The sequence below is a fragment of the Tachypleus tridentatus genome, chromosome 11 (assembly GCF_004210375.1).
Source record: "Tachypleus tridentatus isolate NWPU-2018 chromosome 11, ASM421037v1, whole genome shotgun sequence".
NCBI lineage: Eukaryota > Metazoa > Arthropoda > Merostomata > Xiphosura > Limulidae > Tachypleus > Tachypleus tridentatus.
In genome coordinates this window covers 31,220,762-31,237,435 of record NC_134835.1, presented here as the reverse complement: position 1 = coordinate 31,237,435, position 16,674 = coordinate 31,220,762, and the positions used below count along the sequence as shown (strand labels likewise).

Genomic DNA, 16,674 nt, shown 5'->3' with positions numbered 1-16,674 from the left:
ACTCTTTAGTTATGCTGTATTTGTTATGGACTTTATAAAACCGTTAGTACCAAAAATGTAGCCTCACTTTTACTCAGCATTCACGTTATTTAAAATAATTGTTAAAAAAATAGCATAAAAAACAAATGTGCCAAAAAGGAGCTCACATACTTGACGTACGATAATAGTAGTAAGTGTCAGCATATCTAACCACTTGTAGAAGTTGATAATTCTCAGTAGGTGGGTCAACTCTTGTTGTTATCGTTTTTTCAACGCTACACAGTAGGCTATCTGCATTCTATCTACCGCAGGGAATTGATCCTCGAATTTTACTGTTGTAAATCTGTAAGCTTACGACTCATCTACCAGGAGGTGGGACAGGTGCGACACTACTACAGTTAAAAATGAACAGTTTCGAAAAATAATTCATCCTGTCGAGAAAATGCAAAGTTTTGTTTCAAGTTACAAAATGTGACCTTTTTTAATGGACGCGCCCCCCCGCTAGTACAGCGGTATGTCTTCGGATTTACAACGCTACAATCAGGGGTTCGATTCCCCTCGGTGGGCTGAGCAGATAGCCCGATGTGGCTTTGCTATAAGAAAACACACACAGACACATTTAATGGACGTTTACAAGCAGGTAAACCTTCCAGTTTGTATCTCGGACCGTAGATTAGATAGAATTGGCAAATAATATGGTTAAAACGTTAGCTGTATGCAGAGAAACTAGAAGGAAAACCTGCCTTTTCAAGACAGAAAAGACGATATTTTGTGAACAATAACTGATAATAAAACAGTGCCAAAATGAAACCGTGCTCATACGATTAGGCCTAACACAGTAAGTAGACTTAGTCGTCTATTTTCATATCTTATTCTTAAATATAGAGTTATTGACGATCAGTGGCCTTAAAAAATACTTTAACTACAAATGGCATACGAAACTTCCAAATAATATACAAATATTTCCAAAAATAAAACATAGAATACCTTGGCGTCCCCACACTCGATACTTGCGTAGATGACGACTGAACTCACACCAGTGGTCACCTAGTAAAACAGATGAAATAATTGAAAATAATTCAGTACAGTCATTATATTAATGACGCACTTATTAACTTGAGTTTTCAGAAAGCGAGGGTCTTATATCCCCCCCATTTCTTTTTCTAAGGCGATTTTATTGTCCAGGATGCTGACCAGACATTGAGCACTGTGTTTCGGCCAGGTGGAATATCCGCCATGTAGGCCGTTCAACGTCGGGATCCAAATTCCCGCCGTCTAGACAGCCTCAACCCTTTGAACCCAGACAACGACGCTATAGTTGGCAGTCCAGCCAGTATGAAACTCCCGGCAATTCGTGCGCAAATCAGTTTGTTCTGTGAGCTACTCGAAATGTACTGGTCTCGGTAGTGTACCTTAGACGGGACGTAAAAAAAAAGTCAACTTTTGGCGATTGTTTAGTCTAAATCTGTCTGAAAATGTGTTTATTGTCCAAGTTTTATATTTGTAGCTGAAGACGTGTAGGGTGCTGCAACAACCTAGACATTTTCGTACCGGACGTAGGCCTAATGGATAGTGAAGAACAGCTTACAACTTGTATTTCAGGCCCTCTTTACGCACTAGACTGAAACGTTGTTTAATAACCACTTTACCCGACACTACGCCTCACTGATAAAGGACATAAGACAGAACTCTCATGCATCCTTCAATGGTGTGTTACAATCTGGTAAGAGTTGTATTTTCTATATATATATGAAAATATATGAATACATGTGTGTGTATATGTGTACTTGTCAATTATGAGCAAGTATATCCACTTTGTTGTTTCACGAGGACTTGCGTATCTGTAGTTATAACTGTTCGTGCAGTTCAGGCGATTGAGCAATAACCATAACTCGGTAGGTTGTTCATCAAAACAGTTAAACCGTCATTGAAGTTGTCAGTTTAGCAGTTCATGAATTGGACAAATTGTTTAGCTAAAGGCGAAATTATTATTGTTCAAACTTAAATAGCAACAAATTAGTAATAAGGTCTGTCAGTAATGGTTATAATGCTTTGGACTGAAAATGTAAACTGTCTCGAAGCTAAATTCGTATGTAGGATATTATGAACCACTGCTGGGTCGGAAATAATCTGTAAATTTTAATTAATAACAAATAATGTCAAAGAATCAGTAATATTAACTAAATATTCATAATGACGGTAAATCGTAAAGGAGACAGTGAAATACAGCAAATATAAGTTATCGCAGTAAAGCTGTCAAAGGGTAATAAAAAAACAAATATTGTAATAAAATATTAATTAGAGGTCTGTAATTTAGTAAATATTAATTGTGATGTCAAAGTACCAAGGGATCAGTGATATAATAAATATGACCTGTCCCTAAAATGCGTAATAGTCTATTAAATAATGTACTTATATCCTCGGTTGTGATACAACAAGAATACCAAATGAAGATTTCTAACACAAATAATCGATTCTGTAAAAAGAAAAGAAAAGATATTTTTATGTAGTTTATTATTTATTCCAAGTCGACCAGCCTAAATCAGTGGGTGTGGCCATAGTCGGTGTACTTGAAAATTAATTTGTTGCTCTACAGATATGTTTCATCTAGTGAATGGAATGTAAAACGAACTAGAATTTTTTTTTTTTTTTAAATGGAGGGAGGTAATTAATAAGTGTATTTAGCAACTTGATTTTGAACTATTGTTCTGATAAAACATCTGGATGAAGAAATATATCAAAACTAACAAAAATTAGTTTTAAAACTTAGCTTACATTTGCAGTTTTTTAAATTGTTATATTTTGTAAGCTAAATTCTTCATTTAAATATCACTGAGTTGAACATAATTATTTGAAAATATCGAAAGAATAATTGCTAGGAATTTATATTTGCAATTTTTTATTCAACTTAAGGTATAAAATACAGCTGTATATATTCAACTTAAGGTATAAAATACAGCTGTATATATTCAACTTAAGCTATAAAATACAGCTGTATATATTCGACTTAAGCTATAAAATACAGCTGTATATATTCAACTTAAGGTATAAAATACAGCTGTATATATTCGACTTAAGCTATAAAATACAGCTGTATATATTCAATTTAACCTATAAAATACAGCTGTATATATTCAACTTAAGCTATAAAATACAGCTGTATATATTCAACTTAAGGTATAAAATACAGCTGTATATATTTATTTCAACTAAAAATGGTGTAACAGAAGTGTCGTGTAGTATCTTTATGTCATGTTATTCGGTTTTAAATGTTCGGTTTAAATTAAAAGCGTTTGAGTAATATATACGAAAATAAATGAAATTATGTAACTAAAGCCAAATAGCTTATTTTATCTTAATGGCGTATGCCGTATCCTTTCCTCTGAGCTTAACCAGTCGAAGAAATTCCTGTACTGTTAGGTTTACGTTCTGGTGGTAAAATGAGCATTTTAATGTTAAAAAAGTCTATTAAGTGGTGATCCACGTGTTATCAATCTGATGATAGCTTACGTAACGAAACCTTTAACTTCTTTTATGCCACGTTTTTTTTATATGTAATGATAGAACAATATTCAACTGATTCAGTGGTTGTTGTTTTTTTTTTTATTTTCAGTTTATCGTGAAAAAATTTTGCTTAGAATTATAAGTTTGTCTTCCAAAGAAAAGGCCCAGTATGGCCAGGTGGTTAAGGCACTCGACTCGTAATTCTAGGGTCGCGAGTTCGAATCCCTGTCACATCAAACATGCTCTCCCTTTCAGCCGTGAGGGCGTTATAATGTTACGGTCAATCCCACTATTCGTTGGTAAAAGAGTAGCCCAAGAGTTGGCGGTGGGTGGTGATGACTAGCTGCCTTCCCTCTAGTCTTACACTGCAAAATTAGGGACGGCTAGCACAGATAGCCCTTGAGTAGCTTTGTGCGAAATTCACAACAAAGAAACAAATGGAAAGAAAAATAATAAATGAAAAACAAATAATTTTGGCCTCCCGCTAGTACAGCACTATGTCTATGGATTTACAACACTAAAATCAGAGGTTCCATTCCCCTTGGTGGGCTCCGCAGATAGTCTGATGTGGCTTTGCAATAAGAAAACGCACACACAAATGATTTCGAAATAGACATAAAATAAATATTTTAATCCAATTTAAATAATAATATAATTAGATAAAATGTTCTAAAGTGTTCTATAGTTTTGAGGAACGCAGGATCAACTATAGAATATGTTTATGAAAATATGCTACATTATTAATATTTATAACGTGATTCCAATTTGTGGTATTAGTGTTTAATACCCGCTATTTTTACGGTAGTATTGACATCAATTGAGCATAGGAAGATGCTGAACAAAACTGCATATTTTCACGAACAAAGAAGTGTACCGATTCGCATTGACCATAATATTATGCATATTAACTTCTAAGAGAGACCGAAACGATGTCGAGAAATGTCGTAGTTATCTGAATCACGAAACCACACAAAGTAACCATATTTAAATTAATAAGTTTAGCAGTGAAATTCGTCTACTTTTAACTATTGTGAATCTTAATTCTCTAACCCTAATTAACAGTTAGCCCTAGTTGTACAAACTGATATTAGTTATCACACGCATAGTGGATTTGTGAAGTAAAAACTGAAAATAATTCATGCAGTAGTTTGAAAATGAGGCTGTACTTGAGCAAGTCGTTTTCAGTTTGTTTATTTTTATAATTTGAATTTCTAAATCGCTACAGACACTATAAAAACTGTTCTATTACAGGTAGCTCCTTGATTGAAATGTTTTTAAAATTGGATATACAACTCTTAGTCTAATATGAGTTCCGTAAATAAAGTATACTGTTATTTCTCGTATGTTACTTTCATTAAGAGCAGTGATTCTCAAACTTTTCAGGGAGACGTACTACACTTTGTTAAAACTTTCTGTGTAAGTACAAAGCCAGGTCTAGTTAAAATAAAAATCTGGTAGCAAAAACTAATATTTTTAACACTTTCCCATCAGTGAGAGTTTTTTTCGTTTTTTTTCTAGTGCAACTGAAAAATATGTGGTGTAATTTTTGTCAGTTTGAAGTAATGAAAACAACAATCAGTGATGTCGAGAAAACTCACTTGCAGAGAAAAATATATATGTAAAAACGGCTGGTATGGGTTGAGAAATTATTTCTTTTTACGTAGAGAAGCGAACAACGTTTCGATCTGCTTCGGTCATCATTAGGTTCACAAAGAAAGGAAGAGGTAACTGACCGGAAGCTGACCATATGTTTGAAAGGGGTTGTGTAACTGAGTGTCGGAATGTAGAGGGCGTGATTAGATGTTTGAATATATAATTTTATATTATTTATTTTTTTATTATTATTTATAATATTGTTTTTAATATAGGTATAAAGGTGTTCCTTTGTATTGGTTTATTTTGGGCTTGAGTTGATGTATAAGTAAGGCTTCTTTAATTTTGCGTTTGTTTATGTTTGTTTCTTTATTTAGTATTTGAGTGTTTTCTATGGTTATGTTGTGTTCATTTGACTTGCAGTGTTCAAAAACGTGTGAAGGTGACTTTTTGTGTTCTTTAACTCTGGTTTCCATTTTTCTACTTGTTTCTCCAATATAGAAGTCGTGGCAGTTATCACATTGTATTTTATAAATAATGTTGGTGTGGTGTTTGTCAGTGTAGTTTTTACATAGTATAGACCTTAGTTTTGTGCCTGGTTTTTGAATAAATTTGGTATTAACTGGAATGTCATATTTTGTTACTAATTTTTGCCAAATGTTGGTTATTTGTTTGCTGATGTTTGGAATATATGGTATGCAGCAGTATATGGTTTCGTGATTTTTTGATTCGTGAGATATAATTACTTTTGTTGGCTGATTTTGCTTTTTGTCTAGGTGTGTGCGTATAATGTTTTCTACGGTTTGTGGAGAAAACTTACTGATGTTGATAAAGTATTGTTTTATTTTATCTAATTCATCGTTAATTTTATCTGGTGAGCATAGTTTTATGGCTGTGTTTATTTGGTTTCTTAGTATGTTGCGTTTTTGTTTTGTTTCATGTGCTGAGTCCCAAGGAATGTATAGTCCAGTATGGGTGATTTTTCGGTGGATTTCTGTTTTGAATTGTGTGTCGGTTCTTGTAATTTTGAGATTAAGAAATGATATTTGATTGCTTTCTTTTTGTTCACATATGAAGTTGATGTTGGGATGTATAGCGTTAATGTGATTGAAAAAATTAAGTGTGTGTTCTGTAGATGTGAATCCCGCAACCGTGTCATCTACATATCTGTACCAGTATAGTGGTGGATGTAATGCTGTGTTATGAAAACACTGGCGAGTCTAGAACTGAGGAGAGTAGTCTATGTGTGTAATGGAAGAGAAACCGATATTACATATTTTATGCCTTTGACGTTAATATTTTAGAATACCACCAGCATCATCTCCACGTACGAGTAATATGAGTACCAAAGCTTGAGGAAAAAACTATTAACAGTATTAGAACGTTTAATGTATATATTTATTACTACGTTTATATTTTTATTGTTAGTTTAGTCCGTGGATTTAGTACTAATCTAAATATCAAATCTAGCCGAACTTGTTAGCCGCTGTTATTAAGATTTGGTTCAGAATATTGCTAACGTCAACAGTACACATTTGATGAAACGGTACGTTCGAATCTTTATAAGTAAGAACGTTATATTTCATTAGCTATACTTATTAATCTGTTGATGTGTAGTTCTGATCTCTGTAGTTTTGATTAAAAGTTGATATTAAGCATTTACGAATTCGGTATATTTCAAACGTTTATCCAGTTTTTAGTTCCACTAAATTTTATGCGCGATTAAAAAATTAAATATAATTTATCACGTAAATATATTTAGTTATTTTAATAAAGTGGCCGTTTGGGGGTGCTTTTTACTAGCTGCCTTCCTGTTATCCCTCAATTCAAAATTAGGGACGGCCATCGCAGAAAACCCTTATATAGCTTTGCGTGAACAAGCAAACTAAAATCAACTCGTCGTCTGAACGCAATTCGAGCACTCACACAAAATATTTCTAAAGAGGGCAATCTATCCAGTTATACGATACGTAGCTTTAGTGCTGTTAAATGTTATTGTGTTATTACGTTAAAAGAAGAAAACATACTTTCACTTCTATACTGCTTTATTCATTTTTTATTATTATGTTGCTAAAAATAAGTTTTATTACGAAACTGTGTAAGAAAATTGTTTATGACATTCTAAAAACGAAGAGTCCCTAGCGGTTCAACGGTAAGTCTAAAGGCTCATGACATTAAAAACCGAGTTTCGATATTCGTTGTGGACACAGCACAGATAACCCATTATGTTACTTTGTGTTTAACAACGGACAAACTAAAATCGATTTTTTTTAAAATTGAACTTCTATTTCTTCAAAGTAAGTAGTTCAGTTTAATAAAACAAATTTAGATAAGACATGTTATACACACTGTATAGCCATTATTTTTCAAGTGTTACGTTAAATGTAGGCCTCATTTCGTGGTGAAAACACCGCTATCTTCAAGCAAGACAAAACATACATTTAAAAATAATTTATCTAAATTGGACGCGAAACGTTTCAAGAAAACTCGAGAAAATTGAAGCTTTGCTCGGTGTGGCATAGCTTTAAGTTTTTCATTCTTAAAATAAAATATTTGCTGACGTGAGAACAATTTCTTAATAATTTCATAAATTGATATCTTGCGAAGATAGAAAGGTATATTCTAACAATAGTTTCAAGACTGTTTTGTTGCGAACATATTTAAAGAACACCAGGAGTCACTGAAAATATTTTAAAAATTCTACGTAGTATTTGGTATTTTCAATCCAAACAGCACCTTGTGTTATACAAAACATTAGGCATAGCCTAAAATTATAATTTTAGAATGAAACATCAATTACTAGAAATAATTGCTGAAAATTCTCTTGTGATTTTTAGAAAAAAATATCCTTTAAAAAACACACACGAATAGATATTAACGCGTTAAATGTATGCGCTTCTAAAATGTACAAGTTAATATAACTGTGCACCATATAACGATGGTTTATACTCACTTTGTTGGTTATTTCATTTACATTTAAAAATGGTAAATAGACTGTACCTATAATTAACTACTGAGACGTGATTACCCTATTCCTATTTGACGTCACTGTAGTGCACGTTAGGAAACACCTGGATGATGTTCCGCTGTCTGGGTGCACAATAAGTAAAGGGACATCTGTGGGAACAGGTTGCGTATGGCTGGTATTCTAATAATTATGTGTATATTATCTATCCATCCTTTCATCCATCTATCTATCTTCCGTCCTGTTTATATGTGATTTTTATTTGTTTAGCTCTCTTTCAAGAAATAACGAAATTGATAATTGGTACAATATTATTGCACAAATATTTCTGAATACTAACACGAAATAATCAAAATATTGTAAAAATAAAACTTCAACTCAGTACATAATAATATAATAATAATAACAATGGAAAATTAAGGTCAAGATACGCCTTCACAACTGTACATTTATTTCAGTTGTATTCATTCCTCAACATTATTAATATGTATTTTTCTCGATTTACTATGGTTGATCCAGTTAGTTCAGAATAATCAAATAATTACCTGTATAAAGCTGTATATTGTCAGACTGTGGTTGATCCAGTTAGTTGAGAATGGCCAAAGAATTACCTGTATAAAGTTGTATATTGTCACACTGTGGTTGATCCAGTTAGTTCAGAATCGTCAAATAGTTACCTGTATAAAGTTGTGTATTATCAGACTGTGGTTGATCCAGTTAGTTGAGAATGGCTAAAGAATTACTTGTATAATGTTACATATATAGTCAGATTGTGGTTGATCCAGTTAGTTGAAAATAGTCAAAGAATAACCTGTATAAAGTTGTGTATTGAATTACCTGTATAATTAGTAGTATATTGCCAGACTGTGGTTGATCCAGTTAGTTCAGAATAGTCAAATAGTTACCTGTATAAAGTTGTGTATTATCAGACTGTGGTTGATCCAGTTAGTTGAGAATGGCTAAAGAATTACTTGTATAATGTTACATATATAGTCAGAGTGTGGTTGATCCAGTTAATTGAAAATAGTCAAAGAATTACCTGTATATAGTAGTATATTGTCAGACTGTGGTTGATCCAGTTAGTTCAGAATAGTCAAATAGTTACCTGTATAAAGTTGTGTATTATCAGACTGTGGTTGATCCAGTTAGTTGATAATGGCTAAATAATTACTTGTATAATGTTACATATATAGTGAGACTGTGGTTGATCCATTTAGTTAGCAATGGTCAAATAATTACTTGTATAATGTTATATATATAGTCAGATTGTGACTGATCCAGTTAGTTGAGAAAAGTCAAAGAATTACCTGTATAAAGCTGTATATTGTCAGACTGTGGTTGATCCAGTTAGTTGAAAAATAGTCAAAGAATTGCCTATATAAAGTTTTATATAGTCAGACAACGATTGATGCAGTTAGTTAAGAATAGTCAAAGAACTACCTATATAAAGATATATATATATATATATATATATAGTAAGACAACGGTTGAGCCAGTTAGTGGAAAATAGCGAATTACTTATATAAAGTTGTTTATACAGTCAGACAGTGGTTGATCCAATTAGTTGAGAATGGCCAAAGAACTACCGAGATATAGTGAATTATTTAGCCTGGTGTTGGCCATTTATATGAGGATAGAAAAGTAATATACCTATACAAAGTCATATACATTCCATCAGATTGCTTATGGTGAAATTACCCAAAAACAAACTTTTTGTACATCATGCTACAGAACAACACATATCACTCCAGTTCCTTTTAACATATTAACACTCCTACGAAAAGACGTTTCTAGTCCTGATTTCTCCAAACCCGTTCCCCTGGCTGTGGTTTCGCTAGATAGTAGATAGGGACAGTGGGAATCTCGTTAATCCATTCATTAATGGATTTAAATGGCAATTTCATTTAAATACAAAATTATTAGCCTAATATTAATAACCTTTCAAGTTGCTCTGGGGCCTATTAGGCCCCACTTTTTGTAGGAGTGTTAAACATCTGAGTACTCAAAACGTATAATGTGATGTACACATCTTAATTTTTTTACTTTAGCTGTAGTATAGGATGCCGCCAGTGGCTCAGCGGTATGTCTGCGGACTTACAACGCTAAAAAGCGGGTTTCGATACCCGTGGTGGGCATAGCACAGATAGCCCATTGTGTAGCTTTGTGCTTAATACAAAACAACAACAACGTAGTATAAGAAACATCAATTTCACTTGAAGCGCTTATTTTAATCGCACCTTATTTGTTTTAATGTCCGAAATAATTAGACGACATTCGATAAAAATGTTATGAGACAATCTCTTAGTAAGAAACATTATCCGTCGACTGTTTATATTAAAGTTTATGTTTATGAATAATTATGCTACACGAACAAAATTTCCATTTTCAGAGTGTGTCATATTTAAGTAAAACTTAGCGCCTTTGTAACTTCTCTTTCCTAAACTGTCGAGCAAATAAACAAGTTACTGCAAGTACTTAATTAACAGAAACAACAACAACAAAGAGAGCTACAGGATATCTGTAGAGTGGAGGGGGGTCAAGTTTTGGAAAATAACAATATAAAAAAATATCAAATCGTTATTTGGAATGGAATGAAAAGAAATAATATCGTTAATTAGGTCATCAAAAATAAAAAACTTACAGCCGAGTCAATCTTAAAATTGATTATAGTGTTTTCGATTCCAGGTAAAAATATAAAACAAAATTAAAAACACAGTTTCAAGATCAGATAAAAATTAAACACTGTTTACTGCAAACAAGTAGATACCGTTTTCTATGGATACACGAAACTCAGTACCAAAAGTTTTTGCCAAATTGCGATAATTATCGAGGCTTAGAAGATCTCATGACTTGATTTTTAGGGCGTTTGAATTGTAATGTTGAAATATTTTGACTTCTAAACAAAGAGAAATTATGATACCTTTCACCTGTTAATCACACATTTTTTAACATTCATCCACAGCAGGACGTTAACCTCTGCCAGGTTATGACCGGCAACTGAACAATTAGATACATAAAAAATGAGGAGGTAAGACATTTCTCTAGACACTTAATAATTTCAGAATTATGTTTTGTTTTGTTTTTAATTCGCAACGTACTTAAAGGAAGAATTTGTTGATTCGCAACATATTTGTCTAGTTGTACGGTTACCGGTTACCGTATAGATGGGTATAATGGGGTAAATTAAACTGGTGATGTACTAAACCTAAATCTATATAGGTCAAATAACTGAATATATTTAAAATTTTAATAAAACAGGCCTAGATCTATACACATCATATAATGGAGTAAATTAAACTGGTAATGAAGTAGGCCTAGATATATACACATCATATAATGGAGTAAATTAAACTGGTAATGAAGTAGGCCTAGATATATACACGTCATATAATGGAATAAATTAAACTGGTAATGTAGTAGGCCTAGATATATACACTTCATATAATGGAGTAAATTAAACTGGTAATGTAGTAGGCCTAGATATATACAGGTTATATAATGAAGAATATTATTGTAATTATTATTTTATATTATAATAAACAATGGTGTCTGAACGTCCGGTTTCTAGTTGTCCTGTATTCGTTATGATAGTAATTGACAAATTGCCTGTTACTGGCTCATTTGCAAGACATGTTCAGTTATGTAATTCGAACCTGCAACACTCAGTTACACCAGTCAGCCCATCATGCTTTTTTACTGGTGTTTCAAATATGCGCAAACTAGGACAAGCATTTCGTTTTTATGATTCGATTCCATGTATCGTAAAATCGTTAAAAGCGGATACGTGTTTTTAAGTATTAGAAAGAACTATGTTTTTAGAATTACGCAAGTTTTTATTGGTTGTAAATAGTAAAATTTTGTTTATTTTACACATAACGTTTTGCCTGACATCATCAGGTGGAGTACAAGAACTAAGTTTCACAGAATCTGAAATTAAAAAAATGGTCACGTGAGAGACTATAACTATATATAATAATAATCTACAACCGTATGAATAAGTAGTTACAGCCATTAAAGTAATTGATCAATAAACTGTTAAATTTAGATCTAATAAATAATTTTTTTAACATGAGCCTAAAGTTTGGAAGTTCGTTCTGTTTTGTTTTCTACCTTTTATACTTTCCAAATATTTAATTAATTTAATATCAAAATATCGCGAGAATAACTTTTGTGAGAAACTCGCTTTCAAAGCTTTATGAGACCTTATAATAATTTAAAATACAGGTAGGTATAAACATTGTTTGCCCGTGAATAGTACTGACCAATTAAATGTCTTTATATAAATGTGTGTATGTGTACGTGTGTTCAAAGAATAATCAATGTAACGACCGAGTACGACATCTGAATTTTTAAAACAGAACCGTTGGTATTGTTTATAAGAACAAATCTACACAATGGGCTGTCTGTTATCTGCCCATTGCAGGTATCGAAACTAGATTTGTAGCGTTATAAGCCTTCAAACTTACCTCCGAGCCACAGGTTTTGAAAAGTATTTTTACATCTCTAAACTGTTTACAATTGTGAGAACACACAAATAAATATTAGAGCTTCATTTTGTTCCATGTTTTATCTTTAACTCCAGTCTGCCAGTTTGGAATTTAGAAATAAATCACTTCAAATAACCCGTATATCAGTTATACGGATATTTGAAGTGTATGTTCACACATACACACATCTTTGTCTTAAAATTACACATAATTAAATAATAAAAGATTCTCTTGATGAGAATAAATTTTCCTGTTTCTAAGTAAATAATTCTTAATAAAATAAGTGAAATAATGTAAATATTAAATTATTCTTTTTATGAGGTTTTCCCCAGGTCTTAAGCGTTATTTTTAAAGAAATAAATACAAAACCAAAACTTAAAGCACATTAATAAAAATAGAACTTTCTTAAATACAATAAACTAATTTCTCTTTTTACTGTGGTGCTTACTTGAGAAGTGTCATGGGTCCAGACATAACTCTGTAGTCATGAAATGTCGAATAACTCCATTTCTGTATAGTTCCTCAGCGGCTCAGAGGTAAGTCTTCAGGCTTACAACGCTTAAAGCCGTGTTTCGATACCAGTGGCTCAAAAGTAAGTCTTCAGGCTTACAACGTTTAAAACCGGGTTTCGATACCTGCGGTGAGAGAGAAAACCTAGTTCAATGTGTAGGTGCTTTACTATAATTTAGAGTTAAATGTTCATCTAATCATATCTAGTCTATAAGTAAGTGTTTACATGAAAACGCCTTGCCTCTCGAAAGCCACCAGACTGCTTTTCAAACAGTTTTTTTGTATGTGCAAATTCATTTTAAACATTATTTTCCTTTAACTTTTTTTTGTCTTGTCAGGTCTAACCTGTGTTGTTTTTCCCCCCTTCCCCCAGTGACACAGCGGTATGTCTCCGGACATAAAACGCTATAAACTAGGTTTCGATATCCGTGGTTGGTAGAACACAGTTAGCCCAATGTGTAGCTTTGTGCTTTACTTCAAACAAACAACTGATCTCTATTACTAAGCCTAAAATGTTCTTCATAACTCGATGTCTCTATTAGAAGTAAGATACGCGCTGATGTCCAGCGAACTCTTAACTGTCATACTATAACATTTAGTTATAGTAAATGACTATACAAATACTATAACATTTAGTGTTCTTTAAAAAAAAAAAAATTATGTGTGAGTAATGAAGTGAAGCATTCAATAATACTGAACTTTGAATAACGTCAGTGAGTGGCCATAAAATTGTTACAAAGAAAAAATACCAGCGTATTTTACTACGTGTACTTCGCCACTGACTGGTTGTAATGAGTTATATTTATTTAGAATATAAAAAAAACGTTCATTTTTCTGTAGACAATACAAATAATTTATTTAAATTTTGTACTTGTATCTGTGACAAAGGTCATCTGCCTCCGTCTATAAATTGGACCAGAGAGATTGTTTGTTTGTTTTTTTAATCTCGCGCAAAGCTACACGAGGGCTATCTGCGCCAGCCGTCCCTAATTTAGCAGTGTGAGACTAGAGGGAAGGTAGCTTGTCATCACCGCCCACTGCCAACTTTTGGGCTACTCTTTTGCCAACGAATAATGGGATTGACCTACCATTATAACGTCTCCATAGTTAAAATGGCGAGCATGTTTGATGTGACGGGGATTTTCAATCCGCTACCCTCAGATTAATAGTCGAGGGCCCTAACCATCTGGCCATGCCGAGCCCAGGACTAGAGAGAAGGCAACCAGTTAACAACACCCAACCATCCACCTTATCCAGAGCTCCACCATAGGGCCAATATGAGCACAAATGTACTTAATAAGAAGATAATTTTCCATTCAGCATTTTCATTTGTCTTCTAAAATATAATAAAAGGTGACATCTATGTTTAGTTGGTATCAAATGAATGTTATGGTTATATTATTATTCTTTTCAATTTTCAAATTATTAAGCATACAAGCACTTAAGTAATATAATAACTATATATATTGGGTTGAGGAATAATTCGTGAGCGTTTTTTCAAGTTAAAAAAATATTCATGAATGAAACGCTTTCGCAAAATATTTCATGTCATTTGGTAGATAATTTTTTGCTATAATAGATGGTGTGTTTGATGTTCATATGTCTTTAATTTTTGCTTTCATTTTCAGCTCATTAAATGGAATGTCAAGTGGACAAAATCGAGCATTTTCGACACCATCTGCTTTTCGCATTTAATTTCTTGCAATTTCGTTTAAAACAATGCATGCTATATACCTAGGTATTACATAAAATAAAGTATCATAATAAATGTTTTGGGTGTAATGTGTTCATGCATTGAAGTATTGTATAGTCTTGGATGTAATGCTTGAATGAAATTATTTAAAAACGCTCACGAATTATTCCTCAACCTAATATTTTCCAAAATAAAGCTGAAGTATTTTACTTTATAAAATGAGTGAAAAAAACAACCAAAGACAGTAATAGCCCAACCATCTCCTACTGATGTGAATGTGAATCCTCCGCCATGATATTTCAAGTAATGTGATGAAGTAATATAAGCATAAATATTTTCACTAGACACCCATCTTTTAAATAAAAATCTATCTTCCCAGATTGGAAAGGCCTTGCCATACACTGTCAGGTTCTTACCCCCGCCTCTTAGGGTGAACTACGTCATTATTAGTTGTTCTACCCAAAGGAACACCCGTACGTGATGTACGAAAACCAATCACGATGAAGGAAATTTAAATGACGTACTGTTGAAGGCCTTAACATGGAATACAGCAAAATAATTAGTATCTCCACCCTCTTCAAGCGCTGTCGTATCCTGGGGTCGGATCGTGGAAAGACGTAGAAAACCTTGCTTACCGAAGCAAATCTCCTAGACTTGTATTTTAATATTTGTTTGTCAAGTTAACTAACGTTTCTAAGGTAACATTACAGTTCATGTAAATTGACTGTGCTGCACTACGCTCGATGTTGCGAGACAAGCCTGCTATGTAGGACTGCGCCGAAGCCTCGCTTCTCACTCACAAGTGAGGCACAACGGGTTGTGAACAGCCGCGTTTCGACAAAACAGCAGTCTGGTTCAAACAAAATGGCGCTTGAAATTTGGAGCTCATTGATTGTGATTCGTAAAAAGTTCACACGCCTATCTGCGTTTCCGCCTTACGTTTGATCTGAAATAATAGACCTATTATGTCCGTATTACCAGTGGCGGGTGTCCTTTTTTGTAGGATCGGGTTTCAGAATCCAACAGGTTAAATAGACATGCACACTTAACGTTGGTGAAAATACCTGTCAATGTTTAGGAAGATGTACGTGCCACTTTTAAAATAAACTGAATTTGTGGCTTGTGTTTAAAGAACTTTTTGAAACAGATTCATTGATCAGGTAAGCATTTGTGTTATTTTTATTTGTTCAACGTCTAAAATCTTGAAATTATTAACTGCAACAGCGTGCAGGGCTGTTGAACGAACGTCCAATAGTGTTACAGGAAATTTTATTATGCTAACCTAATGCAAAATTGTAGTTAATTTTTCCAAAATAGGCGTGATTAAAGTGAGAGGTTTGGTCAACAGTAATATAAGCTTATGAAAGGGAAATTTTTAATTTCAGTTAATAAACAGTAATAATTTCAAAATTTGTTTACAGTGTTAGAACGAGTGTTATTGCTTATACTTGTAATTTAAGATATAGTGAATTGTGAAACTGAAAGTATTATATATCTGGCTATGATTATTCAATTAAAAGTATGAATATTAACCGGTAAAGTTACGAAGTTAAATACATCAAAACCGAAAGGTCTGTGTGATGCAGTTTTTACCAAACTACAGCTGAATTATCGGATGGTTTTTCGAGGGGGGACAATTGTGTGATTTGCACAAATTGGTGTTTCGTGAAACTGATGTGTCCGTGTTATAAAGTACGTACGAGTGTTGAACTTTTGTTCGTGAGAAGCTGTATCACTGTCCTTAAATAAGACTTGATGTGTGTGATTAATTTGAGAGGGGTGGTGGCTAAAAGCTAAGAACTTTTAAATGTGTCAAAAAAGTTTCTATGAATGTATGAAACGGTTAATTTGTTTAACTCGCAGCAGTATTTTACCAACGAGATGCATCAGTTATTAGTTTTATTTTTAGAATTCCAAGAGTTGTTCTTCAGCATGTTGTATTG

At 33.1% G+C, this 16,674-nt stretch overlaps 1 protein-coding gene and 1 long non-coding RNA gene across 25 annotated transcripts in view; one reads left to right on the top strand and one right to left on the bottom strand.

Moving 5' to 3' along the window:
• LOC143231871 (uncharacterized) overlaps window positions 1–15,385 on the bottom strand; it is a 194,727-nt gene extending 179,342 nt beyond the window's left edge. For 8 of the 11 annotated variants that reach the window (XR_013017253.1, XR_013017250.1, XR_013017252.1 and 5 more), the window contains exons 1-3: window positions 15,256–15,385; window positions 12,977–13,163; window positions 967–1,026 (exon numbers count right to left, since the gene is read on the bottom strand). This is a non-coding gene — a long non-coding RNA (uncharacterized LOC143231871). Of the gene's footprint in view, window positions 1–966; window positions 1,140–12,976; window positions 13,164–15,255 lie in introns of those variants that run through there. The other 3 variants (XR_013017257.1, XR_013017255.1, XR_013017261.1) reach the window with 2 other exon arrangements.
• The window catches only part of LOC143231868 (uncharacterized), a 138,693-nt gene continuing 123,311 nt past the window's right edge, over window positions 1,293–16,674 (top strand). For 4 of the 14 annotated variants that reach the window (XM_076466616.1, XM_076466615.1, XM_076466612.1 and 1 more), the window contains exon 1: window positions 1,349–1,702. In XM_076466616.1, coding sequence (XP_076322731.1) covers window positions 1,673–1,702 — 30 coding nt within the window. In that variant the 5' untranslated portion in view covers window positions 1,349–1,672. Of the gene's footprint in view, window positions 1,703–11,046; window positions 11,070–15,309; window positions 15,892–16,674 lie in introns of those variants that run through there. The other 10 variants (XM_076466624.1, XM_076466623.1, XM_076466618.1 and 7 more) reach the window with 6 other exon arrangements.